General features: G+C 38.8%; 2 protein-coding genes across 10 annotated transcripts in view; one reads left to right on the top strand and one right to left on the bottom strand.

Moving 5' to 3' along the window:
• ANKMY2 (ankyrin repeat and MYND domain containing 2) overlaps nucleotides 1-5,157 on the top strand; it is a 24,480-nt gene extending 19,323 nt beyond the window's left edge. The window contains exons 8-10 of one of the 2 annotated variants that reach the window (XM_005510945.4): nucleotides 742-870; nucleotides 1,302-1,443; nucleotides 3,676-5,157. In XM_005510945.4, coding sequence (XP_005511002.1) covers nucleotides 742-870; nucleotides 1,302-1,443; nucleotides 3,676-3,899 — 495 coding nt within the window. In that variant the 3' untranslated portion in view covers nucleotides 3,900-5,157. Of the gene's footprint in view, nucleotides 1-741; nucleotides 871-1,301; nucleotides 1,444-2,236; nucleotides 2,488-3,675 lie in introns of those variants that run through there. The other variant, XM_065051219.1, reaches the window with a different exon arrangement.
• LRRC72 (leucine rich repeat containing 72) lies at nucleotides 2,268-26,197 on the bottom strand. 8 transcript variants are annotated; one of them, XR_010470058.1, is made up of 10 exons: nucleotides 25,938-26,178; nucleotides 23,945-24,018; nucleotides 20,674-20,743; nucleotides 18,554-18,635; nucleotides 16,967-17,080; nucleotides 12,606-12,695; nucleotides 9,797-9,981; nucleotides 8,468-8,495; nucleotides 6,719-6,931; nucleotides 2,268-2,483 (listed from the first exon to the last, which is right to left on the bottom strand). XR_010470058.1 is itself a non-coding variant. In XM_065051221.1 (10 exons), exons 1-9 carry the CDS (start codon nucleotides 25,965-25,967, stop codon nucleotides 6,766-6,768), a joined length of 825 nt encoding a protein of 274 aa, XP_064907293.1. In that variant the 5' UTR covers nucleotides 25,968-26,178; the 3' UTR covers nucleotides 2,268-2,483; nucleotides 6,719-6,765. The 8 variants fall into 8 exon arrangements, 7 of the variants coding, with proteins under 7 accessions (XP_064907293.1, XP_064907299.1, XP_064907294.1 ...); XM_065051221.1 differs by having other exon boundaries at nucleotides 9,811-9,981; XM_065051227.1 differs by lacking the exon at nucleotides 2,268-2,483 and having other exon boundaries at nucleotides 6,511-6,931; nucleotides 9,811-9,981; nucleotides 25,938-26,197.

Here is a 26,197-nt window from a genome sequence, read left to right as displayed (position 1 = left end):
ACATTTTTAATTGTCTGGAAGGCCTTGACCTTTGGCTTGCACAATTACTTTGGATTCAGTCTGGGCATCTCAGTGCTGTCGTAGTCATTATGATCGTGTATATTCCGTGGTAGCCCGACAGTTCAAGGATTTACTGAGAGATGGGGCAACTTAATGGGGTTTTTTTCCTCTAGTGTTTACATCATTGCCTGAAAGAAAAGTCATAACTTACGGTTACCAGCATAATATACTAAATCTTACTGCTTGTATTGCATGGGAAAGATACTGCAAATAATATCAAAATAATAATATGCAAATAATTGTTTTGAAGATTCTGATTTCTGACCATTTGGTCTGTAGTATCTGAGTGCACTGAGCACAATAGTGTAGCAGTGACAAGCAAAATATCTTTGTGTGTGTCAGCACAGAGACTAATTTGCAAAAACCTGCTACAATCAGATGACAGCATGTAAAGAACAGAATTCATTAATAGTATTATTAACAATTTACAGAGTAAAAAAATATAATTTTATTCCTCCTGTCTACAGAAGCTAAGGACTGAGTTAAGTTTATATACAAAAATGTAGCTAACTGTAGAAATGTTGGGTTGTGCATGTGAGTTGCGATTTAGTTCAATGTTCTTGCTGCTGTGGCATCTTGAGTGAGAAACTCGCATTCCTTGTTTTGTTTTCTTCTTGTGTGTCCCTCTTGATGGGAGTGCTGGTTTTTCACCTCCTCACCACCTCTTGTCTTACCTTTCAGGGTTCTGATCCTACAGCTTTTTCCGTACTTACACAAGCTATTACTGGCCAAGTGGGTTTTGTGGATGCCGAATTCTGTACAACTTGTGGGGGAAAGGGAGCAGACAAAAGATGTTCAGTGTGTAAAATGGTAAGAATCCATGGATAGTTGTAATGAATCACAAAATATAGCGCCACCGAGGTGCTGAGGATTTTGAATGCTTGACTATTTACTGTGTAGATTTACGAGTGGCACGTATGCCTACAACGAAAATGTGCAAGCCAGCTACCTCTGGGAGAGGTGCCTGAAATTCAAGAGTAAGAGCACTTGGATTTCCAAGTGAGTATGTTTAAGAATTAAGAAAGAGTAAAATTTCTGTATGTTTACAGTTAACAAAGTAAACTATTCTTTATAGAGCTTCATATAGCTTAGAATCACTCCATATGACCTTAAAAACTGCTTTAAAATACCATTAAGTAATATACATAGGGAGATTTAATTTGGCACATTAAGAAATACAAGAATATTGTATATTTTTTTTTTATACATAAAGATGAATTGATAGCTCTGGTAACTTTCAGGTGATGTACTGTGACCAGAACTGCCAGAAAATGCACTGGTTTACCCACAAAAAAGTCTGCAAGACCCTGAAGGAAATTCATGAGAAACAAGAACTAGAAGCTGCCAAAGAAAAAAGGAAACAAGAAAAAAAGGAAAAAAAAGGTTAGAATCTGTAGTTTGCTTGCTGAAACTAATGCTGCATTAACTGCACCACAAGGAGGAACAGTAAGAGATCTTAAAATCTGTAACAGCCACGCTTGAAAGAAACACCTTTGTTGTAGCGTAGTAGCATACATGCATTTGTGGAATTCTGGTCTTTCAAATTACAAGTGCTGTGTAATTTCTAAAATCTGGTTTTTAATGCTACAGTTACGCAGATTTCTGCAACTAAAGCACTGTGAAGTACACTGCACTGTTTCAAAATCCAAATCTTTAACCAAAATCATGCTGAAGTTTCATGCTACTCTGCCTTTTGTTGGAGGCATTAGGACAAGTTGGTAACAAGAAAGCAGCCCGTTCCTTCCAGTTGCAAAGGTTAATGCAGCAGTTAATTATCCTGTAATCCTTTACTTCATGATCAGAGTATCAAGTTGTGTTGTGTATTTGAATGTGAAGAAAGCAAGCATTACTCTAAACTGTTAATGGTGTTTTTCTCCCTTCACAAAGCAGATGATTAATACATAATGACAGAAAAAACACTGTTTCACACACACGCTCCCTTAACTTATTCTGATACCATGTTTCTGTAAGTGAAATAATACAAAAATTGGAGGTGAAATCACTTTTTCTCTTTTACAACTTACTAGATTCCCTTTTCCTTGTTTTAAGGATCATAGAAATGCACTGGTCAACTCACACTTTTCTTATAATGGCAGCATCCTTCACTTCAGCTGGACTGTGAAAACTATAGCAGGAAATAAATTAGTAGTAAGTTACTTACTGAAGTTTTCCACAGCTCCATGTGATGATCCTGTTACAAGAGCTGCTGCTGGATGACATCAGGATGACTGTGGAAGTTGGGGACAAGGATACCAGAAATCGCACACAGCAAAACATGAAGAGCTGTGAGCAGTGTGGTAGCTCACACTGGTGACAAACACACTTGCAGGTTCACGTTAGCTGAACGAGTCAGTGGCTGGGTGCTGAGGCAGAGACAGATCTTAGTGGATGGCTCTTCTCCCTCCCGTCCTTAAAAAGGGAAGCTGATATTTTTTGACATGTTACTACTCCATTACCTACATGTTAATCTTCACTAACTTCTTCACCTGCCTGGCCAACACACTATAGACCATATCAGATTATGCTTTGTTAGCAAGACAGTGAATTGCTCTTAGCTTGACATTAGCTTCTGAATGGTGCTGCATCAACGGTCTTCTCACCAACAGCAATTTTTAACTAATAATACCCCCTACAAATCCTATACATTGGGAGTGGGAAGTAAAAAAACCCAGCAGCTGCAACTACAAGCAAAACCAAGAGTTTAAGAGTTTCTGCTGTGCAAGGGTGAGTGTTAAGTCAGTGTGTGTTTCAGCTTGTGCCTAAGGCAGTTGGCTGCAGAGCCAAGCGAGACCTTGGCAGTGTTGTGGCTGGATGTGACAGGGTTTTCAGCTGGCTGTCAATCATAACAGGGAAAAAGAAACCGAGATAGATTCCTTCCAAAGGTGCCAGGGCCCCCAACTAGGCTTCCCCCTCTTAGAATTGCTAGCACACAATCCCTACTTAGCAGAATCAAGGCAAAAAGTTACTTGACTTTTTCTTTTTCTCTGAAGACATTGCTTTTAAAGTAAAGGTGCAGTGGGTGATTCTGTTCCATGCAGTAAGCTTGTACATTTTAGGATGACGCACGTCAATCACAGTTCATTGTGGTCAGCTGTTCATTAGAAATTAATTTCTTCAGTCTGTAACATGCAAAAATGCTTCCTACATAATAAAGTGAATGCTTTTTTTTTTCCTTAAAAAAAAAACCTCAACAACAAACCAGCCAACAAAACCCAACCAAACGACCAAAAAAAACCCAAACCACACACATAAAAAACTAACCTGTACTCTATGTTTAACCAGCCTGCAGCCATTCTTTGTAAAGCTAACTGCAAGTCTGAATCGAAAGCTAAAAGAACTGTAGTGTTCTACTCTGCTCTTCTTAGCATTAAAAAGAAGTTTGGCAAAATTGAAAATTAATTAGTGAGAACTTTGTGTAGGGTTGTTTCAGAGTAATATTACATCAACTTAAGCAGAGCTGTAGTGCCTTAGGGTTTTTTTGATGAACCTTGCTGAAGTTAATCATTTTTGTAATTGATGCAAAGTCTCCTAGTGTTTGTTACTCTTCAACAAAAAAAATGTTTGTTTGCAGATGGGTTCATTGTTTACTAATGATGCAATTTCTGTTTTGCTTAGATGCCATGCAACTAGTAGAGGGTAGTTCTACAAGTGAAGAACAGTCGGAACCTGGTCCAGATGCTACCAAAGAAGTGAATCCAAATCATGCTACTGAGGGAACGGAAGAACCTGAATTTACCAAAGAGACGGAGGCACAAGCCCTGCACCCTGACAGTCCACTGCAAAGTGAGACTGGCTTATCTGACATTGCTCTTCAAAAAATTCAAGATTCTGAAGAGTAAGAGGAGGGTAGGAGGGGACTAAGTGTTCTGGCTACGTCCCTGTACCTCAAGCGTCCTAGAGAACTTTTTATGCTGACCATGTCCGAGTTCTTTTGGCATGGCTTCTGCAAGAGTCCCTCTGAAAGACAGCATGTCTCTGCTTATCTTGAGATGAAATGCTGGCTCATTTGTCTATAAATTCTTAAGGTTCTGTTGTAGATTGTCAACATAGATATTTCTTATCTGATAAAAATTAGAGTGGCATAGATCCATCTGCATGTATACCACCAGTAAGCATAGTAAAGATCTATGACTCTGGTTAATCAGCCACTTGGTGAAAAATAAAAAGCATTTGATTTGGATTATTCATGTTTTCAGAACCTAAAATCTATTTTAATCGTAATTTTTGGATTTTTTGCAAGTACACAGAACTGTAGTTAAAAGTGTTTGGAAGCCAACTATTAAACTGGTTTTTTGACACCATTTTCTGAAGCTTTATCTGAAAGAATTCAGTAGCAGTTATGTTTCTGAAGATGCTCATCTGTACTGTAAATATTTTTGACTAGTGAGTGCACAACAATAGTGTATTTTGTGGCAATTTTATTAAATGATACTGCTGTTTCAGATGTCGTAAGCTGACTGTGAAATACGTGTTGCAACAGAATTATTTCACTATTGGTCTGGTCAAAAATATTCCAAGTTTGTTAAACTCTAATGAAGGGAAGACCAGAATGATTTAAAATATTTTGACTGACAATAATAATGGTTTCTAAGTCGTAGTTTTCAGGTAAAGATGTCTTAGAGCACACTGGGATGGATGTCACTGGTCGCAGTGAATTAAATGGGAAAATTCATGTGTGCATTGACACAACTGGGATTTCACTTAGGCTTTCAACTGAATACTGTATCTAGAAAATAGCTGCCCTTAACTGTGCTGTTTTCACTCAGATTTACTGCTGTGTCTCGTAAAATCAATGGGAACGCCAGAACTGAAAATACCACTTGCTGCATAAGGATGGCAAAAATTGAGATATGTAACTGTTGGATGTTTTGAACATGGCAATATCCTTCAACTTAGAGGAATAAGGACCATCCTCAGAGGAAAGAGAGGAAAAATACTATTAATTTTTTACTATTTAATATATTGAAAGTTTTTGTTTAATATTTTGAAAACTGTAAGAACGAGGATACATAAATGCACCTGTGCAGGGAATGTACCCATGTTTTAATGTCAAGGATTATTAAACTGTAAAGAATAAAGGGAAGTTTTTTAAAAGAAGGAGCTGCGTGGCAATTTTCTTTACTGCATCTGTAACACTATTGGGACATACGGTGACATTCTTTACATGCGTGGGTCTCCTCTAGCTTGGGTGTACGAGTTTAATTTCCTGACGATTGGCAAGCAAGAGATGTCTGCCTGGAACTGAAATACGGAGTCACAGTGTGGTCACTGGCCACTCTTGGATCTGGGAATGCAGAAGTACTGCTGGTTCCCTGTTCTACATGTAGCATTCGGGGCTCATGGGGGCGTGTTGCTCTTCAAGGTTTCTCTGAAAATGCAAACCCTTTGGCAGAAATGCTTCAGGATTTTAGAACTGTGTTAAAATCCACAGCGTAAGTCTTGCTTTCAGTCTGCCAGCCAGCACTTCTTGGTGAGGAAGAAAAGCCCAAGCAATAGGAGCAAGTATGAACGTTGGTAGTAGATGTGAAGCATGGGATTGTTGATGCAGATTCTGCAGTTGTGTTTTTTCCCGTTCTAACTTGAAAAGGCCTCAAAGGCACTACAAGCAGAGGCTGCACAGCGAGTCTGAGGAGAGCAACTGCAACCCAAGTTTGGGTCCCAGTGCGCACTGATGCTCCAGAGCTACCTCTGCCTTCCTCAGCTTGAGCTGGCAACAGCTCTTCTGTTGGAAGATCATGGTCAATATGTCCATAATCATGAATTGGAAGAAACAGCTCATGTGACATGTTACTCGGAAGACAAGTCAGAGGCTAAATAAGGGCTTTTGATATGTCAGATAGCATTGACTTTAGGCCTTTGGCAGAATGGTGAGAGGAGGATGGGAGGAACTGTATTATTTTCCATCTATGTGCACATCTCCCACCAGCTGCCTTATGGTAACAGGCTGTAGAAGCCAACAATGTAGGGTGTGGAGCCACAGCATCACACAACCCATGAGGTTATAGAAGAGAGTGTGTTAAAACCAGTCAGCAGCCTTGGGCTGGTGCACAGTGTACGGCAAGTCCTGGCTCTCCAAAAGGGCCAGTAAGCAGCGGCCTGTGTTGTGGGAGAACACGAGCAGCCACAGCTGGGAGCTGGCTGTCAGCAGGCAGAAGAACTCACTGTTCCACTGCAGTGAGACCAAATGAGTATTCACATAGAACTAAGAGTTCTCAGTGCATTCGTGCAGCACACGAATCAGCACATTGAAACTTGAATCCCTCTCAGAAATGAGAAAATCTTAATGGTTGCTCTCTCATACCTGTATTTTGAGGGATGAAGACTAATTACTGCTAGTTAACACAGTAAGCCTAATTCTCCAGTAGAAACTATATGGAATGAAATTATTTCTCCTTAGTTTCTTTAAAAATTAACTTGCTATTTAGCTTTAATAATTTCTGATAACAGAAGTATGGTAAGAATTGCATTCCAATCAACTTTTATTGTGACACTTCCCCTATTTATCATTTGTTCTCTTAATTTATTCACTCTCCATATGACATATCTGATGATAAAAGGAATGTTACACTACTACTTCTTTTTTGCTGAAAGTTCATTTAACTAGATGCATGTTTTCGTGTACTGGTTTTATAGATATATTAACTTAGAAGAGGCTTGCCTTCACACTGCAGAGAAGAAGATTCTTTTTCTTACGGAAGAAAGTCCTCATTTGAATTGGATTGTCATCTTCTTAAGAGGTTCTTCCACTTTGTTTTCAAGCCGTCTTTCTTGACAGGTGGCTACTTTGTTCCAGTCAACACAGGAAAATTCCATCACAGATCTCGTCATTGCCCGCACTAAAACAGCATCTTCGGGGTTCTCAAACGGTACTCTGCAAAAAGAGCAAACCAGTCCGCATTATCAGATATTTCCAAACTACTTTGGAGGTAATTCACTAGACCCGCTCTGTGTAGAAAGTGGTTAGAAGTCATAATGACACTAAGAGAGGGGATTTGAAAATCTTAAATAATTGGAAGACTTCCTTCTGTTTGCCAATTTAAGAAAGCAAAACAAAATGAGAAAAGGTCAGAATCACAGGATTCTAATAAAAAAAAAAAAGCCTATGAATTATTTTAAATAAATTTACAGTAGACTTTTAAATGTTACTTTGTTTTCACTGCTTTTTTTTCCCCACAAAAATTATAATTGTTTTATACTTTTAATACTCCGATTCAATGGAAATCGTAAAGCTAATTCTATGATTTCATAGTGGCATGATACCCATTAACGCAAATGCACATTTATTTCAATATATTTCAATATTTTATTTTAACTAGGCACCATACAAATGGCCCTTCTCCAAGCTCTGAATCCAGACCACTGTGAGCTTGAGTTGTCCATGTGTCCTGCCCCGGCTGCAGTCTGGGAGAGAAAAGTGGCAGGTGCACAACATCGACAGAATTGACAAGGGCTTCATGTTAAACCAAAACCTTCTCACTCTGATACAGTATTAGAATCTGATCTTATAAGAAATTATTTCATAAAGATGTATTTGTAGCAACACACACCTAATGTTTCCACTGAGTATAAGCCACTGTGTCCTGACAAGGTACCTTGCAAAGCCTCAGCACCTGTATAAGCTGGAGGAACCTTATCAATAAGAACAGCAAACTCCACTGAAAGCAGCTAAAAATTCGTTTTTAAGCATAAACTAGTTTGATTGTAAAGAGCTGTACTCAAAGTGAGCAGCTGTATAAAATCAGACTGTTCAAGGATATCATCATATATAGGCTTTTATTATTTCCTTTAATAAATTTGCAAATATTTTCACATGAAAAGCTAGAAACTAAAACCAAGCCTGATATCTAAAGTTTGTAAACTTACCCTTAGAAAGACAGCATCTAAAAATGTCATCACATTAAAATGCAACCTTTATACTGCCTCAGTCCAGACACAGAGAGAACAGAGAGAAGCTTTACATTTACTTCTATGATTTTGAAACCAAACAGAATAAAAGTAACAACAAGTGCAGACTAAAAAAGTTTCATTCTACAAGTCATAATATTTTCCGGAGTATGTATTTTTGAAAAGCCCGTCAGGAGAAAGTTTTCTGGGGAACAATGAGGAACAGCTATTCTGATGCCCTAATATTTAAAGCATGTTTTTCCTAGTGATCAGTATTTGATCTTATAAATAAATAGCATTTTTATATACCCATTTCCAAATGTGGAATCCCTTTCAATATTAAATTTCAGACAGCAGCGGGTAGGTTGTCTCATAAGAATCGTATAGAGTTGCAACTATGTTAAATACAAAGACCAGAAATGTTTTCAAAAGCTCATTTGTACTGGATGTTTTAGGTACAGGAAGAGGACATTAAGTAAATACTTCAGAGATGCAAAAGAAAGAAAATTTAAAACTTACTTACTTTTTGGTGTGATTTCCAGATTTCCAACCTATAACAAAAAGTTCAAATTAAGATATTAATGGCTGTACAGCCTTTTGATGAGCTGATCCTGAAACTAAATTACTTGTTCAAATGAACTGAAAACTAGCAGATGATTTGAAATGTTCAAGATCATATTTTATTAAATCACTGGGGAAATGATTATCTGTTGTTTCTGGGGGGCTTTTTGTGGGTTTTGTTGTTGTTGTTTGGGGGGGTTTTTGTGTTGTTTCGGTTTGGTTTTGGTTTGGGGGTTTTTTTGTTTGTTTTTTTGGGGGTTTGTTTTGTTTTGTTTTTCTTTAGGTTTATGCAGTTCTTGTGGTTTATTTCCTGTAGACATACATTTCCATGCATTTTTTTTTTCTTTAACAGAAAAATGATGCCACTGTCTATATATGTGAATGCGCGGTAGATATAAAGACAATTATATGCCTACTTTGACAGTTATCAGCAAAACAAATGTATTAAATATGATTAAACTATCTTTTTTTTCCCCCAACCTTTTCAAAATTACACTACTTTCAGGTTTACTATTGTGATATATACATAAAAAACCAAATTCAGGTACTTTATTGCTGTTCTAAACTTTATCTACACTACCATTTAAAATGCTACCATTTCAGTCGTCTATGCACAATATTGTTTTTCTTATCTTTAAAACATTAAAAAAAGCAGACAAGATTGTGTGGGATTTCAAGGTTTGTTCTGGATTGTGCTACAAGGCACAAGGTTCCAGGTGGTATTCACTGTTTTTCTTGGGCTAGGACCATGCTGTCTTCCAGATCTGAGTCTAAGAACTCTTTAAAACTTACTTTATATGCTATTACAAGGCACCATTAAAATATTCTCAGCCTGGAAAGCATAAAAAAGAAGCTGCTTCCAAAACTAGGCAAGATACCTGAAATTTAAAACGTTATTTAGAAGAAAATACTTTGATAAATTATTTTATAAAAGCACTAGAGGGCATCAAAACTCTATGATGCTGATCACTGAGTGAGACAGCCTGGAAGTGTATTGAGAGGTTTTCAATTAAATAAAAGTAAAACCAAACACTCACAAGACACATATTGAAAAAAAATGAATTTTTTTTTGTTCAACTATCTTCACAGACAATTCTGTAACTACAGAGAGTGACTGGAACTTACTTGCCACAATACCCCTGTTGCTGCTACTACTCCTTACTTTATGAAGCAACTTCATTGAGTTCCCGATGCATTTATACTTTATTACTAAAACCAATAACTTTTTATCAGATGAATGAAAATAATTTTTCCTAATTCAAATCATGTAAAAATGAATGCTTTTCCTTACATTATTATAAATACCTGAGGGCACTGTCAGGCTCCTCCTGTCTGGTTGAGCGCTGGCTCTGCGGGATCCCAGCGGAGGCCCCAGGACCATACTCACTCTCTTTCCAAAAGCTATTGGCTGCACCACACAAGACCTTTCACGCTTATAAAGATAAAGCGCTGACTCCCTTTCTCTTTGTGTAACTGCTGTTAAAAGGAATATCAAAGAATTGATTTTTTTTCTACTAATTTAAAGGTCTGCTATTATCTATCCACATGCAGAAGGTGATTCACTCTTTGTTGTTGTTATGCAGTTTCGTAACAACAGCGGTGTAAATCTGTGTAATTTCACAACTATTCAAAATGGGAACATGGAGTGATACTTTCTAAGGCTTTAGCGTCCAATAAAATAGTTTTTTCTTTTGAATGCCATAGGATCAGAAGTTTCAAACCAAGAAACTAGAAAGCAAGACTTTTCATGCCCCTTAAATGGGATCTACTGCACAAGCCAGTAAAGATTGGGAAGTTTCTTTACGAATAGCAAAAAACAAGTCCCGGATCAAGGCCAGTTCCATTCCCACTGCTCAATTACAGTGAAAACTGTAGGAGTGCAATCAAAAGAAAAGCTTAAAATTTTCCTGTTTTGCACTTTAGGTCAAAAATAACTTCAAATTTTAAACAAAGAATTTGAGAATATTAGTCTCCAGTGGAAAAATAAGGAAAAATTATGCCACTGTCTATATATGTTAATGACTGCATAGTAGAGATAAAGACAGTTGTATGCCTACTTTGATAATTAACAGCAAAACAAATATGATTAACCTATCAAATAGCAGATTTTAACTTCAATGACATGAACTGCATACTAATTTAGTATTTCAGCTGTGGAACAGAAGTGAGCTAAAGGTTTAGAACACATAACTAAATCTGGAGAAGCATTTTTCATTCAGGGAAGTTTTAAAGTCATGGTGTCTAGGGGGCCAATTAGGAAGGAACTGCTGTCGTCATGCCTGGAGGTAACAGGAGTGCGGGCACATGTCTTGTGTAAAGGCGACAGCCAGGACTATGCTGTGGTAATGTCCCACAGATGGTGAAGAAGCTTTGCAATGTTAGAGAAACAGTTCACTAAATAGAAAGTCCAGGGTACAGCCTGATAACAAGTTAATGCCTCAAGTCTTAATCCAGGACTGATTACAGTATAACTGTATTTAGGAGATTTAAGTCTAGGAAGTTTTATGGAAGTGTTTCTAGAGCTGTAAATGCAACACATATTTTCCAGCACATTAAGCTTGAGTCACAGCTCCCTAGTCAAAGACTATCATTAGTAAAACAGCCTGACAGACGTGCTAAGCACATGTAACACGAGATCAAATATCCAACAGACTGGAGGTACCAGTGCAAAACGAACGTGTAAGTGAAGGGCTGTGCGGTCAGATCCAGCAGCTCCTCACCAATCCCTGACATGTGCTGCGGCCCTTCCGCCAGCTTTCCTGTGCGACAGAGCCACAGGGTTTGCCCACCCTGCATCTGTCCTGCGGCTGCCTCGCTCAGGTCCTGCATCCTCATTCTCCTCGAGAGCGAATTTTCAAGATTCCATTATTTCTCCTTGCTACTTTCTTATGAGGTAAAGCTGGGGTAGGAATCGACACCTTCCTCAGTGCTTTCCAGTAATTTTCAGTCCTCCTGCCAAGAACATAGCTCTCCAAAGACAGAAATCACCAAAGTTGATTTTCTGGGTCCACTGTGGCATATTTATAGATTGACTGGTTTATCATCTGGCTATTCTTAAGACTTTTTTGTCCCCTGCAGAATTTACAGTAGACAAGCTGTGAAAGATCTCCTGATGATTTACAAAGACTTATATTTCAAAGTTTGGTCACCATGTACCTCATCAAGAAATGCGCATACACCTGTTTAAACTGTACAGAAACATGTAGGTAGCTGAGGATATTATCCATATCTAAGCAAAGATGCTCACTTATGTGAATATACCAGTTTGAAATATTGTGTCCAGTTCTGGGCCCCTCAGTTCAAGAAGGACAGGGAACTGCTGGAGAGAGTCCAGCGCAGGGCAACAAAGATGATTAAGAGAGTGGAGCATCTCCCTTATGAGGAAAGGCTGAGGGAGCTGGGGCTCTTTAGCTTGGAGAAGAGGAGACTGAGGGGTGACCTTATTAATGCTTACAAATATATAAAGGGTGAGTGTCACGAGGATGGAGCCAGGCTCTTCTCTGTGACAACCAGTGATAGGAGAAGGGGTAATGGGTTCAAACTGTAACACAAGAGGTTCCACTTAAATTTGAGAAGAAACTTCTCAGTGAGAGTAACAGACACCGGAACAGGCTGCCCAGGGGGGTTGTGGAGTCTCCTACTTTGGAGACATTCAAAACCCACCTGGACACCTTCCTGTGTAACCTCATCTAGGTGTTCCTGCTTCGGCAGGGGGATTGGACTAGATGATATCTTGAGGTCCCTTCCAATCCCTAACATTCTGTGATTCTGTGAATGCACAAATGTAGGTACACGTTTCTAAGGACAGGCTTTTAGCTATCTCACCCTTAAATATATAGACCAAGATACAAGATAAACATGCACAATTTAAATAGAAAAAGACAGAGATCAAAAGCATTTGACAAAGTAAACCCTTTATGCCATGCAAACTCTATTTGCTTGACAAATCTTGCAAAAAATGGTATCTGTTCAGTAGACCTTTTGCTATATCAACAAATGCATACAAAAGAACGGGCAAGATTAAGTCACCTATTTTTCCAAACTGATTAAAATCAAAAGCAACTGTCAATGCCTTGTTAGAAGGGGAAAGCAATCCTTACCCTTCCTGTCAAGGAGCTGCACTGAAGGGAGGGCATGTATCACATACAGCCGGTAGTCTGCATCTTGTGCCAGAGGGTTATGGAATAGGTCTGCAAAATGTATACAGAAAAAAAAACAAACCAAAACCAAGAACAAACAACATCACAAAAATCAAACCTTGAATTATTAAACTCAAGTTGTTCTTATGCTGGGTAAACCAAGCACAGGCTCTTTACACATGCAAAATTACCCAACTAAACACAGACTGCAAGAATTGGCTTCTTGCAGAGTATGCAAAACACCACAGGCAAGAACTGAGTAAAGGTGCCATGGTGTGCTCCAAACCTTTGAAGTTTTTTTTCTATTTTTATGATATACAGACAAAACCACTAAGTGTTTGCTGTTAGTTTTCTTATGTATTGTTAGATGATGCTTATTTTAAATAACAGCAGTCTTTTAGGTGTGACAGCTTAAAGACACAAACTTTGTAGGGAGAGCGAGTTATTAAAAGCAGATGAGATTTAGGACACCTAAGGCTTTATCACAGTTGATATGAAGTTTTTATCCCATAGACACAATATAAAATGTAAATACCCCGTTTTCTGATGTTTTGACAGATTATGAGTTTGAAAACTCAAGAAACATAAAATGTTTAAAAGCACCTACGTTTCTGAGTACCTGGGTCCTACTAACTTATATTGAGACTTGAGGTACTAAGATCCAAAAGCCCATTAGCAACTTAACTAAAATACTTCCATTCAGGCTCACATTACCTGAATAACGAAACCTTTGCACCAGAGACAGGTATCAATGCTGTGTTGCTGCTTGGCCAGATGTGGAACATCTGCCTAGCTGACATGCCACATCAGTGTGTTTCATGACAGTGATATCTGAGGTTGATTAAAACAGAAACGGTCCCGTTCCCAGATCAGTCAACAAACAAATGTTGTTGAGCATTGTTGTGTTTTGTTTTGTTTCTAAAATGAAAATATAATAATGCTATTTTTCTACTCATACTCATGCTATTCTTCTGACACAGTAAAAATAATTAGGAGGCTGCTACCTTGAGATCAGAGAAGAGAAAAAGAAATAGTAAATTAATAATTTTGACAACTTCTACCAAGATCTACACTGGTCTGGTTTTATCTTTTTGAGGAGAGGCTGTGGCTAATACTCACTCTAGGGTAAAAATCCTGTTATATGTAATTTTAGCAGTTTAGGGAAGGAAAAGATGGTATTACAGAAGCAAAAAAGAGACACTAGAAGAAGAAAAAAGTCTGGAAATATTCGATACAGACTTGTAAACTACAAGATGCCATTTCATGTTTTTCAGGATAAGTATGACTGGCAAAGAAAGCTCAGTGCTTGATGCCATTTCACAGTTATTTTGAGGGTGCAGTAAGGCTGGAATGGGCATTTAGTATCTCCTACACAGAAAAAAGCCTTTTCACATATTCAGAGGAGAAATTAAAATATTTTTATTCTTAAAAAAAATATTAAAATCACTGTACTTTGAAAGTAGCAAGAGACCCACATGGTGGCAGCAAAAGAAAGATCAATTTTCACCAAACAACATAGCGTATAGCAATTTTTTCTAGAAAGTGTTGATCAGAAAGAATATTACATATATATCAGTCAGTTCTTGCGTCAAGAAAATATGTGATAGCATTCCAGAAAGAAAAATGTTTTGGAAAGGTCTCTACAAGCAGGTACATTTGGTAGTGGAATGGAATGAAGACGAAGAGAGATTTTTCCAAGGTACACATCAGGGTCAATACTAAGTACTTTTGGTTCTGGATGCTACTTGGATCATGTCCCCTCTCATCAACACTGATTTGTAGGTTTATTTTTGAGTATATGATTTTTTTCTACTGCTCATTCTTACAATAAATCCAACCACTGTATGGATCAAGAGGGTCTTATTTCACAAAACATCTGGGATCGATTCTTGGCTCTGCTATCTGCTTTCTTGTCAATATCATGCAATTTTGTGTCTACAAATTAGGGATAATGCTTTCTCCCTCCCCAGCTTTGTCTGTTTTCTCTATGTGGAGTGCAGGAAAACAGTGTGCCTAACCCACATGGGGCAGAAAGGAGCTAATGTGGTAGAAACATATTGAAGAACAAAAGCAGTTTTCTGAGGTCTAGCGGCAAGATGTTATCAGTTGTGGATAATAAATCAGTTGAGGCAATTTACAGAGTACGTAACAAAAATCTTGGATTCCAAAAAGAAGATGTGAGCACAAGGTGAGCCCACAAAGGAACCCTCCATATCTCCCAAAAGGCAGCAGTTGTGAGCAACCCGCTCAGTAAATCTTTAGAAGCTGAGTGTCTTCCTTAAACGCCTGCTGAAGAATGGTGGTGTGCTACAAATCTGGTGCAGGGCAGTGACTAAATATCACAAGACAGTCTTAAGGAAGATAAATGCAACGTTTTGGCAGCTGCATGCTACTTTTGAAGTGAACAATAACAGTGTATTAGACTGCTCCATTTCAATAGTTCTAATGTCCCCAAGAGCTACAAAATAATAAAATGCTATTATGCATCCAAAAGTTCTGTTGAAAGTTAGCAAGTGTATTTTTTTAAATCGGATTGTCCAGCAATAAAAAAGATCTATGTCACAACACTGAGAACTCTCCCATTCCCAAGAGAGTTTTTCTTTGATAAAGGTTAATTATGAGCACAGCCCTTTTCAAAGCTACGGTGCGCAAATTCTGTACCCATTTCCCATTTCTGAATATTGCAAGTAGGCAAATAAATTATACAGTAATATGGTACAATATATAGGATATGACTTTGAAATTTTATTTTGTTCACTTATTGCTGTCATTTACTTCAAACAGGACAATGCCTTTTATTGAATGAATTGAGTCCTGTTAATTTAAAACTCATTATTATGAAATCTCTTTGAAACAAACACATTGACATTTTTTTCATTACTGCAAAGGTCAAAAAAGAATTCCTATGAAGTTAAGGTTATTAAGGTTATTAAGTTTCTTCCACTGATTAGCATTTACTTTCATATCTTTGAACTAAAGAACAATTTTTTTCATTAGGGTAGATTAGTAGATCTATATATTGTTTGATAGTTCTCTTAAACACTTGTGTTTCTATGGTGGTGGCTAGTCCAGTATACACCCAGTTTTCACTATGTCTTTGTGACTGCCATTCATAATAACTCAGCAGCACTTTAACTATCTGCTGTTTGTCTTTATTTCCCACAGATGGCTGCAACACGTACAACAAACTCCCGGTGCCTGTTGAAGCCCCCTATTAATTGGTAGGGCTATAACATTAGACTCAAGTGACTGCACCATTCATACACAGGATGTCTGTCCAGACTTTGCCTAATCACTTCCAACAACTGCATTCTTAAGCAGACAATTTTTTTCAATCCTGCATATAATGAAAAAAAATTACAATAATTTGGCTGCATGTTCTCTTCCTAAACACTTGATTTGTTTTTTAATTTTTGTCCCAGTGTCAAGTTCAATTAAAAGTGTACTTTTCAAGCCATATTTTCCTTTCCTGCAATCAGGCATTCCATTTTTTGATTGCATAAGGAGGTAATGGTTTGATGACATTCACCTCCGCTGATTGTGTCACTAAGACGCGAAATTTGTTTCCTGTTTTTTCAAAGTACTGAGCATTTGGCATGACCTATGGTGACATTCTTTGAGGAACCATGGAAAAAGACACTTTCAATTTCAGTAGGTTAATAGCATATAATCCTACTTTCCCTGGAGGCTAATTCTTACACCATAACTTAGTGGCGCCAACACTGTCTTGTATAATTTCATTTGAAATTTCAGAGTCTAAACTACTTTCATTTCCAGACAGTATATCAGAAAGCATGCTACTTAACAGATATTGTTATATTTAATGTCTAAAATATATTTATTCTTAGGCTCTAGAAATCCACACAGTATGCCAAAAAGGTGCAGAAAGTTGTATGAACAGCAGAATTAATAAGGCAGGACTTTAGGTTCTATAACCTATCACTACACTCTCAAACAGCAATAACACCCGTTTTTCAGTTCCCTTCACCTCTGTGACAATCTTGCTCTACTCCCACCTTCCCTTACAAAAAGGTAGCAGTAAACTGCTTTGAGTGCCTCCAAGCTACTCCTCCAGGAGATGGGCCAGCCAGCAGCCAAAGAGAGTGAACTTCTGAAGGCATTTGGCAGCTTTTTCTCAGCTGAGGTACTCTCTATGGAATTTTCATGAGTTAGAGATCTCTTTCTTCTGTCAAATTTGGTTGAAACCGATATTTAGTTTCAAAAGCTACCAGCAAATGATGTGGAAACAGACAAGAAACATCCTGATAAGAAACACTAAAAAACTACTGCTCAGTGTTCTGCAAAATAAAATAAGGTATTACTTAGGGTATGCAAGCTTATCTTTCCTTTCAGTTCCTTCACTGTTTCGACAAGTTTTTGTAACTGGTTGTTGTGAAGAAACACAATCTGTAACGCACATAAATGTTTCAGAGCACCTGAAATAAAAGGAAAAGCAATTAATTATTCTCACCATACCTGACTGCCTCTATTTGATAATTACTTTGTTATGCTGCACACTGAATTTGATATTCTAGTTATACATCTCTGCCTTTTGGTAACACCTTGCATGAGATTAGTAAACCAAAAAGAAATTATCAGAGATTGCAATATGCCTTTTGTCTTTCTAGTAACATCCTTTGAACATATGCCTAACTTTTTTCATCTCAGTTCCTTCCATTTGTCCCCATCACCCTTGCTTCAACAAAGCAACATCAACTGTATCCTCTCTTCTTCCTCCCTTCCTTCTTCCTATATCACAGTAAACTTTGATTAATTCATCTTCACTTCCTTTTACCCTTGCCTAATACTACCTTTGTCTCACAAACAATAGTATATCCTTAATACCACCTTTGCCTCACAAGCAGTAAATAGTGATTTCCTTAGAAAATAGTTCCAGTTCAAATAATTATTAATGTATTTAAAAGTTATTACAAAATATTGTTGTGGCTGACCCACACTACGTGTTCACATCCTCATACCACACCAGGCATAGATATCTCATTTTCCAAATTCTGCGCAGTATTTCTCATCTACATTTCTCTACTAATGATACTTGGCCCTTCTGGTTGCCCAGATCTTATCTTCGGTATTATCACTTGTGCCCATGTGTTTGTTTCTTTCAAACATTCTTTTTTTCTCAAAATCTGACAGGAACTAATCAACATCATTTCTCATCCCAACATTTTATAGGGACAGAGAAAAGTAAAATATTAACATTTAAAATATTTAGAGTATATACAAATGTATTATGCTTTGGCTTCTTCATTCACAAATTCACTAGTCTGGTGCAGCCACTTTAATATACAAGAGCAAGCAAAACTGAAATAGAAGTGTAAGAGAAATGTAATTTTACAACAAAATTTTTGAGTAACTTTGCAAAATACTTCTGATTATAAAAATAACTGTATCTTGAAGAAACTGCAGAACCTTAGTGACTACCTTACAAGTGGGACAACTTATTAATCTATTACCCTTTTATTTTCATGTTAGGTCTGTCAGCACTGCTCTCAGCTTTTCACCATATAAACATAAATGGCTACCAAAAGGTTCTTCTATCAGCTTACAGAGTACCTGGTCAGCAAGAGAACTACAAATCATTATGTAAAAAGGGCTTTGCATGTTTATTTTCAATACGAAATATAGTAATGTAAGATCAAAAATATTTTACAATTGCTTGACGTTAAAGTGAATGACATCTCATCCTTTAGACCAGGATAAATATATCACGTTATTGCCACTCAAGCATGCTGGAACAATTAAATATCTAAGAAAATAGTTAACATGTATTGTTATTCATACATAGGAGCTTTCAACCTTTACATTACTTGCTGTTATCCACTTTTATAAATCTGAATGCCAATGGACAGTATAGGCCTCTGCTCAACAGTCTAAAAACGGAAGGTTGGTACCTGATATATCTGTCAGTTCGTTATGGTTGAGATAGAGTTCAGTCAAGCAGTGGTTTTTGATCAAGAAAGTTAAATCTTGGATCTGAAATTAAAGTTAGGAAAACTGTTATATGCCAGTATAAATTTGACTTTGGAGAATATAAACGTGGTCTCTTGAAAACTGTTTAACTATAGGTAGTTTCTTACATTTCTGTTTAAGGCTTTTGGTTTAAGGATTCTCTTAACAGCTAAACAACCTACAAATTAAAACATCCTGTTAATGATTATTGTAATTGCAATGTTTATTGTACCTTGTGTAGAGAAAAGGCCCACCCACACCTACTGTGCATAGCAGTGTTTCTCTATCTTTGACACGTTTGGAGTGTTTTAGGATATTCTGGAATTTATTTTTTGTGATAGAATTATCATGATGCATTTTTACGGAAAGAAAAAATATCTCAAATCTTCTGAGTTCAGAAAAATATGCTCCCCCTATTAGAGCAATTAGCTAAGATCTCTCCTAAGGAAAGCCACTGAGCAGCTTGTTCACACAAGTTATATAGACCAACTGAAGAATGCTCTTTGTTACTGCTTAGGTAGGAAGGTAGAGATCTGTGCAAAAATCGGATTTATTTATCTTTTATGGTCAGCAAGATTAGTTCTGCTTAGTCATTATGCCATTTCCTCTTATTCTTTAGTGTCCTTTAGAAATAATAGGGAAAGCCTTATAATACCCGTGATTTTAGTTCAGGCTTTTAATGCATTCACATTTTTGCCCCCCCCCTTTTTTTTTTAATCGTTGGACAACCACAGGACTTCCACAGAAGTCAACATAAGATAGTCTATAATTGATGTTAGCCTGAGGCAGCAGATATACATACACTCCTAAGTGACACAGAATGTAAATTTATTTTTCTCTGTTGCTCACAGAGCTATTTATTTACAAGCAATTCTGGTGTTTAAAAACTTGAACCCATTGTGAAAGTCATGTAAATTACTGTACAGTAAGATATTTAAAAGTGGGTTATAAATGCGTGGTTATTATCACTTTTCTTGCATTTTAATTACCAGTGGTTCATGGTGAAGGTTTGGATTCAATTCAACCATTTAATAATGGTTGGCTATGTATTTGGAGATTTCCAAATAAGCTAATTCTACTGTCAAGAAAGTTATTTTATGTAAGGTGTAATGTGCTTAGACTTGGCTAGAAACTGTAGTGTTTGGAGATTTTGACAGAGCACTGTCTTAAAAGTCCTACAGTATATAATAACTATGATAATCTGGTTTCGCACAGATGCAGAAAGAAAGGCACATGGTTTGTGTGACTGATTGAGGACCACACAGTGTACTGGAAGCAAAAGAAATTAATGTGGCCCAATGTCATACTCTAACCACTTGCTTGTGAATCTCTCTGAAGTCAAACATGTTTAGGTGACACAACAACCTGCATTGACAGAAGACACCCCATCAACCCCAGCATTTCAGTGACTCTTTTTGTGCACAGGGAGAAGCACATTTGAAGGAGTTACATGTCACTCGCGTGTGCATGAGGGAAAAAAAGAGCCTCACTTCACCCACCAGCCTGCCAGGAAATAAAACTCAGCATGTCTGCAAGGGTATAAAAAAAAGAGCTACACATTTTCTGGGGTCCACTCCTTTCCTGGAAAACCAGGCCAGAAGTTGTTATAAGAACACCCCGCAGCTGTATCACCCCTCAGTCTGTTCCAAGAGCTGCCCACTCATGGGCAGGGTATTCTTGCTACGAGTTACACTGGAAACTGCTGTCCCAGACCCCAGGTATTGCTATGCGATCAGGCAATTTTGCCAGTAACTTAGTTTTAAATATGCTCAATCTTTCTTCAATTGCTAAGGTGTTAGCACAACACCTCAGCTTCTTAAATACACAAAATTTACAAATGTGATGTGAATACAAAGGAAAATATATCAGCTTATACTCTGCAATGTAAAACAAAATACTGTTTCTTCAAAACTGTCATATTTAAATCAGTTGAATTTGCCTGGAAATTTAAAATAATTTATTATCTTGACAATTACATAATACTTCATGTTAGAAAAATCATGACATAATAGTCAGGGAGTACAGATGAATTGTTCTGCTCTTTAAAGGAATACCTTATTACCTTATTGTTGTTAATCCACAAACACCTTAACCTATGAAACTGTGAAAGACTTGGGATACTTCTTAGTCCTCTGGTGGAAGAAAAACAACAAATTTCTTAACATTAATGGTGCTTAATCACTTTACACAGTTGAACTTCTTACAAATAGTATTACCCAAGCATTAAAAAGCCACACTTCTGTAGAAATCATAGCAGAGAAAGACACAAAGAAGAAGATGGCAAAGACAGTGTAAGCATTCTACACACCTGAAAGCATAACAAAGCAGCAGGTGGTAAAGAAATGGGAACAAACTAAGTGGTAGATTATTTTTGTTTCCATAACGGCATTTATTTGCCCATGGAGTATGAGTCCTGTGTACTTTTCCGTTTATAGAAACTGCTCAGAACACAGGAGAGGTTTGGTATCCTGGGGACATAAATCTAAAAGGAAAATTGCACAGCAATGTACATTTCTCGCTATTTTTCATAGCAGTGCATATTGTGAAATCTCTTGCTCTATTTTCACCCCTCTTCTCTCCTGTCCTGACATAAACTTGGTATGTACTCATATTCATTAACAGTCTTGTTTTAAGTCAAACTGCACATCCACTGAAGCTGGAACTATCTCCTGTGTGCTGGCAAGGTGGTTTTTTTAATTGCGTATCTAGCACTTGGAGATTGCTAATGCACTATAAATAAAAAACTACCTACTACCCAGGGAATATTAGTGAGCTGCCAAGTAATTTTCACTAATTGGTCCTCCTTATTTTTCATTGCTTTAAAGAAATGTTCTTGATTTCCTCTAGAATAATTATAGATGACCTTTACACGATGAATTTTAATTGACTTAATAAAACTTTCCTTGTGGATTTTAACATGTTGCAAGACTAGGGCCAGTGTTTCAGAAAGAACTAACACGATTGATAAAAATTAACCTCACATCATGAGCCTAAAATGATCTGCTTGTTTTCCAGCTGTGAAGCCTAGTGTCTAGATTCCCATGTTTTTGAACTGTTTATTTGGCTTTCTCAAATAATCCATAAAAATTAATCCCGCAAATACATACATACGTGTTTATTGTCACAAGTAACCAGAATATACATTACTGCAAGTAGTAAAGCCAAGCAGATGAGGGCTGACAGGACATAAAAGAGCTACCATCTAATTCTTCTGTATAGGTCTACCTGTACACTCCTGAACTGTTTTTCAGGTAGCAAAATTTCCTCATATTCTTTGTCACTGCCATTCTACACCTAGTTTACAGGTTTACATTTTAATTGGCTTTACTCCCTCTCTAGTAACAGCTTCATCTTGACTACCTCCAAGACTTCCAAGCCTTGATCTGTTGTGGTGTGTGTTGTTTTTGTTTGTTGGTTTGTTTTTCCCTGGTATTAAGGCATTTAATTTGCCTCAGGTAGAGCTTAATTCCTCTAACATTTTAAAAGAGCCTGTCTCCTTCCGCATGCGTTCCAGACTTTGTGTGTCTCTTACAAACTCATCTTTTCTGGCCTGCAGTGCTCTTTTCCTACCTACTGCTAAGTAAATCAGTTTTCCTAGGATGACAACTCTCAGTGTCCAGAACTATATATTTTCATGTCCATTTATTATTAGTAGTTTAAAAATAGAATCTCATTCTCTCTAATTTGATTGACCTATTATTTTTTCCACTTTCTTATTTTAGCCAGCAGAAAATTATGTCAAACCAACAGTTAAGGAAGCATGATCTGATAGTGAGATTGGCTGAGATTCAAGGCTTATATACACTGATATAGAATAAAAGGAATTCACTTCTCTCCAATGATCAAAGAAGCCAGCTTGCATCATCGTTCTCCAATGGTTTCATGGGAAGACAGATCACTTCTCTATCTGCCATCTGAACATTTCTTTTTATTCCATACCAAAAAAAAAAAAAGTCAAAGCCAGTGAGTACACTTAAGTATTTAAAATCAGAACATATGCCTATTAGGACCGTATACACAGTCTTAATTCTTTTACACATATGCATTACAATAATTTTCTTGTATTGTTTAGAAAAATATATACGCATCTTCTAGTTTTCTCTTTATTTAAACTTCGCCTTTAGATTGTGATTTCTTCTTTCTAAAATGCATTATTTTAATAATTTTGACAGTAACTCTGTTTTACAGTTTCTTTTCACAAAGCATCAAATACTTTGAGTGTAAATCAGGAGATAGGGAAGGAAATTAAAGATACCAGTGGACACACTTAGACTATCAAGATGACTTGATTTCTATAATATTAAACACACGCTAGACAACACTGAAATCCTTTAACACCTCTCTTTTGCACTCATAAGACCTAGAGACCTTGAAAACCTTGTCCCTGAATTATCAGACTACATTAGTTCTTTATATATTATATCAACCGTACAAACACGAGACACAGTTGCGAGGCTGCAGACAGGTATGCAACACTTGGAATTATGCCCTGGCCAGAAATTCAAAGTATGCTTTTCAAAAACTTTGAAGTATGCCCTGTCACGTCTCCATCTTTCTATGGTAGCCTCTCAGCATGTTCGTTCTCCAGTTTACAGCCCTATCAACCTAGATCACCCACAGGCTCATGAAAGCTTTGCCTTCCTTCACTTACCATTGTTTCTTCTTCTCATCTGCCCTACATCTTAAGCTGTTTCATAAAGCTCTAAGTGGAGATCAGGTCTCTGATCAGTACTGCCAGACCCAAACAAGTGTTCTTGAGCTCACTTCATATTGCCCTGCCCTCCCTTCAATTCTTCATGGTAGAGACGCAGGTAATTTCAAAGGTGCTACCAATGACTTTTACTGTTGCAATAACAGATTTCTTCAGGGAGGTCAGAAATTTGGCAGTTTTTAAGACTGGGCAGGTCCTGTGTTTTTTCATTTGCGTTCTTGAGACTCTTTTCCACCCAGCCTTAGGAGCCAGTTACAACAGGCAGGGATCAGCCCATTAAGTCTCACTCCTCTGCTCCCTGTAGTAGAAGTTCATGCACAACTCTCTGAACTTACAGACCCTCGAGCAATCCTGGGTTGCTGGAGAAGGATTGTGTGTCTGGGGCTGAGGCAGTTAACTATTAATACTTCACTGTGAGTGTAGCTCTGCTCTGTATGACAGCATATCTTCACCATTTCTTCCTACACAACAGTTATGGACTAGGTATAAGCGTGATTTACTGATGTTTCACATATAAATGATGTTCAGAGAGCATCTAAGACGGAAAGCACTATGACAGGCTAGCATTAACTGTGTGCTCTACTTTTAGTAAAAGCCAAACAGAAAAACATATTTTACTTACTGTCCAGCCAGATATAATATTGAGACATCTATGGTCCTCTTGATGCCGCAGATCTTCAGCTGTTTTTCTACTGCCTGACAACATACAGTACATTTGTCAGTATAGCATACTGCATAATCATATTCATTACAACATATGCATATTTTGTCTAAATTAATATGCGCACCAAAATTAATATATGCGTCACAGCATCTTGCAAACGATAGTGTAGTCTAAGAGAGATAAAGAGATATTAAATTAGCAGTCTTTATTTTAAACTGATAAAAATACCCCAACAATTACGTTACGCTTGCATTAATTTTCTTTTCCTGTGGAGAACCATAGTTCATAGAAATGAAGTAAAAAAGTAATGTCTGTTGACTGGAGAATGAGCTTCTCACTCAGGTCAGTACATGTGATCAACAAGAAAACTGCTAACCTCACAATACGGTTGCAACTTTATTTTATGCAACTTTATGTACATGGCGTTTTAAAATTATGCATCCAGAAAACTCTGCTTGTACATTTAATGTTGAAAAATGTAGACAGATTTTTATTTTCAGAGTATATTACTGATGTCCTATAATTTGTAAAAGCAATGAATGCTGGTAGCATAACAATTATGGATCTCGGTTACTAGTGGTTGATAAAAAGTAAAATATCTGTCAGAAAACAAAAAAAAGTTTTACCACACAGGTTATCACGTTCAGACATTGTTAAGATCACTATTGTTTGAAAGACAAAATTGGTACAATTTTGCAAATACAAAATGGCTTGGAAGCATTGATGGGCATGTCTAGAACGGTCTCTATCGGCTGCACAATAACTCCAGCGTGTTCTGGATGTATTGAACATACATAAAATAACCGTGGGTGCACTTGCAGATGTGCTGGACCTGCAGCACTTTCTGAACAGAAGCAGGAAGGAACTCGGGACACCCACACCAGCCACTTACTCCACAAGCCCATGTTGGGACAGGGGCCGCCTGCCCAGGAACTCGGTGCAGCCAGCAGCCTGGTGGCAGCTGTCACACGGGGAAAAAAATGTATGACAAATAGCCGTTATTTGTCTTCCTACACAGACAAAACCTGCAGACGGAACCAGAGGTGCTGTCTGGAGAACAGCAGCTGTGCCACAGCCCCGGCGGGTCACTGTCTGTCCCCACCAGAAGGTGGCCTCAAGTTGGCCAGGGGAGGTTTAGATGGGATATTAGGAAATAATTCTTCATGGAAAGGGTTGTCAGGCATTGGAATAGGCTGCCCAGGGAAGTGGCGGAGTCACCATCCCTGGAAGCACTTAAAAGGCGTTTAGACGAAGTTCTTAGGGACATGGTTTAGCGCTGGAGTTAGATTATGGTTGGAGTTGATGATCCTGAGGGTCTCTTCCAACTGAAATGATTCTATGACTCCATAAGGGGTGGGCAGCCAGCCGTGCCCATAGGAACACATCCGCCACAGGAACACGGACCCCAGACGCTGCGTCCGACGGTCACACCCGAAAAGGCTGCGTCTCAAGAGCTGCACTTGTCAAACCCCATTATGTGAGATCGCCTCACTGCCCCCCGCCCCGGGAGCCTCCTTCCCCGCCAGCCCCGGCTCTCCCCCCGCCGCTCCCGGGGAGCTCAGGAGCGCGGCGGCTCCCGGCCAAGTCCTTCCCACCAAGGGCAGCTGCCTCGGGGAAGCCGAGCCGCCCGCTGCCGCCGCAGGCCGGCCGGGGGTGCCGAGGCCGGCCCGCGCTCCCAGGCCGGCCGGGGGAGGCGAGCTCCTTCCGCCGCCGCGGGAGGACCCGAGCAGGCCCCCGTTCGGCCTGCAGCACCGAGCTCGCAACGCGCCTCCGCGCCCCCGGCCCGACAGAGCGAGGGGGCGAGGCCGGCGCCGCCCGCTGCGGAGCCGGGCCGGGGGCGCTGCGTGGGCGGGCTGGCTGCGAGGGGCCGCGCCAGGGGCGGCCGTAGCGCAGGGCGGGTAGGCGGGGAGCGGCGCGGGGCGGGGGGGGGAGAGGCCGCTGCTGCGCTCACCTGCTCACCGGCCCTGGCGTCCGCCGCCATTTTGGAGCCCGTTTGCAGGCGGCCGGGGAAGGAGCGCGAGCCGCGGCGGTAGCGGGGCGGCCCGGCCGCAGCGCTCCCTTTAACACCGAAATGGAGCCTGAGCCGCCGCTGGGCAGCCCGCACCTGGGCGCTAATGCGCACAGCGCTTCGTCCTGCGGGAAAGCCGGGACGGCTGAGGGCGATGGCACAGACCCGCGCTACCTCTGGGGCCTGCTCGCTTACAATCCCGG

This window comes from Columba livia, chromosome 2 (genome assembly GCF_036013475.1).
Source record: "Columba livia isolate bColLiv1 breed racing homer chromosome 2, bColLiv1.pat.W.v2, whole genome shotgun sequence".
NCBI lineage: Eukaryota > Metazoa > Chordata > Aves > Columbiformes > Columbidae > Columba > Columba livia.
The sequence above is the reverse complement of the archived record's forward strand: the minus strand, read 5'-3'. Positions and strand labels throughout refer to the sequence as shown.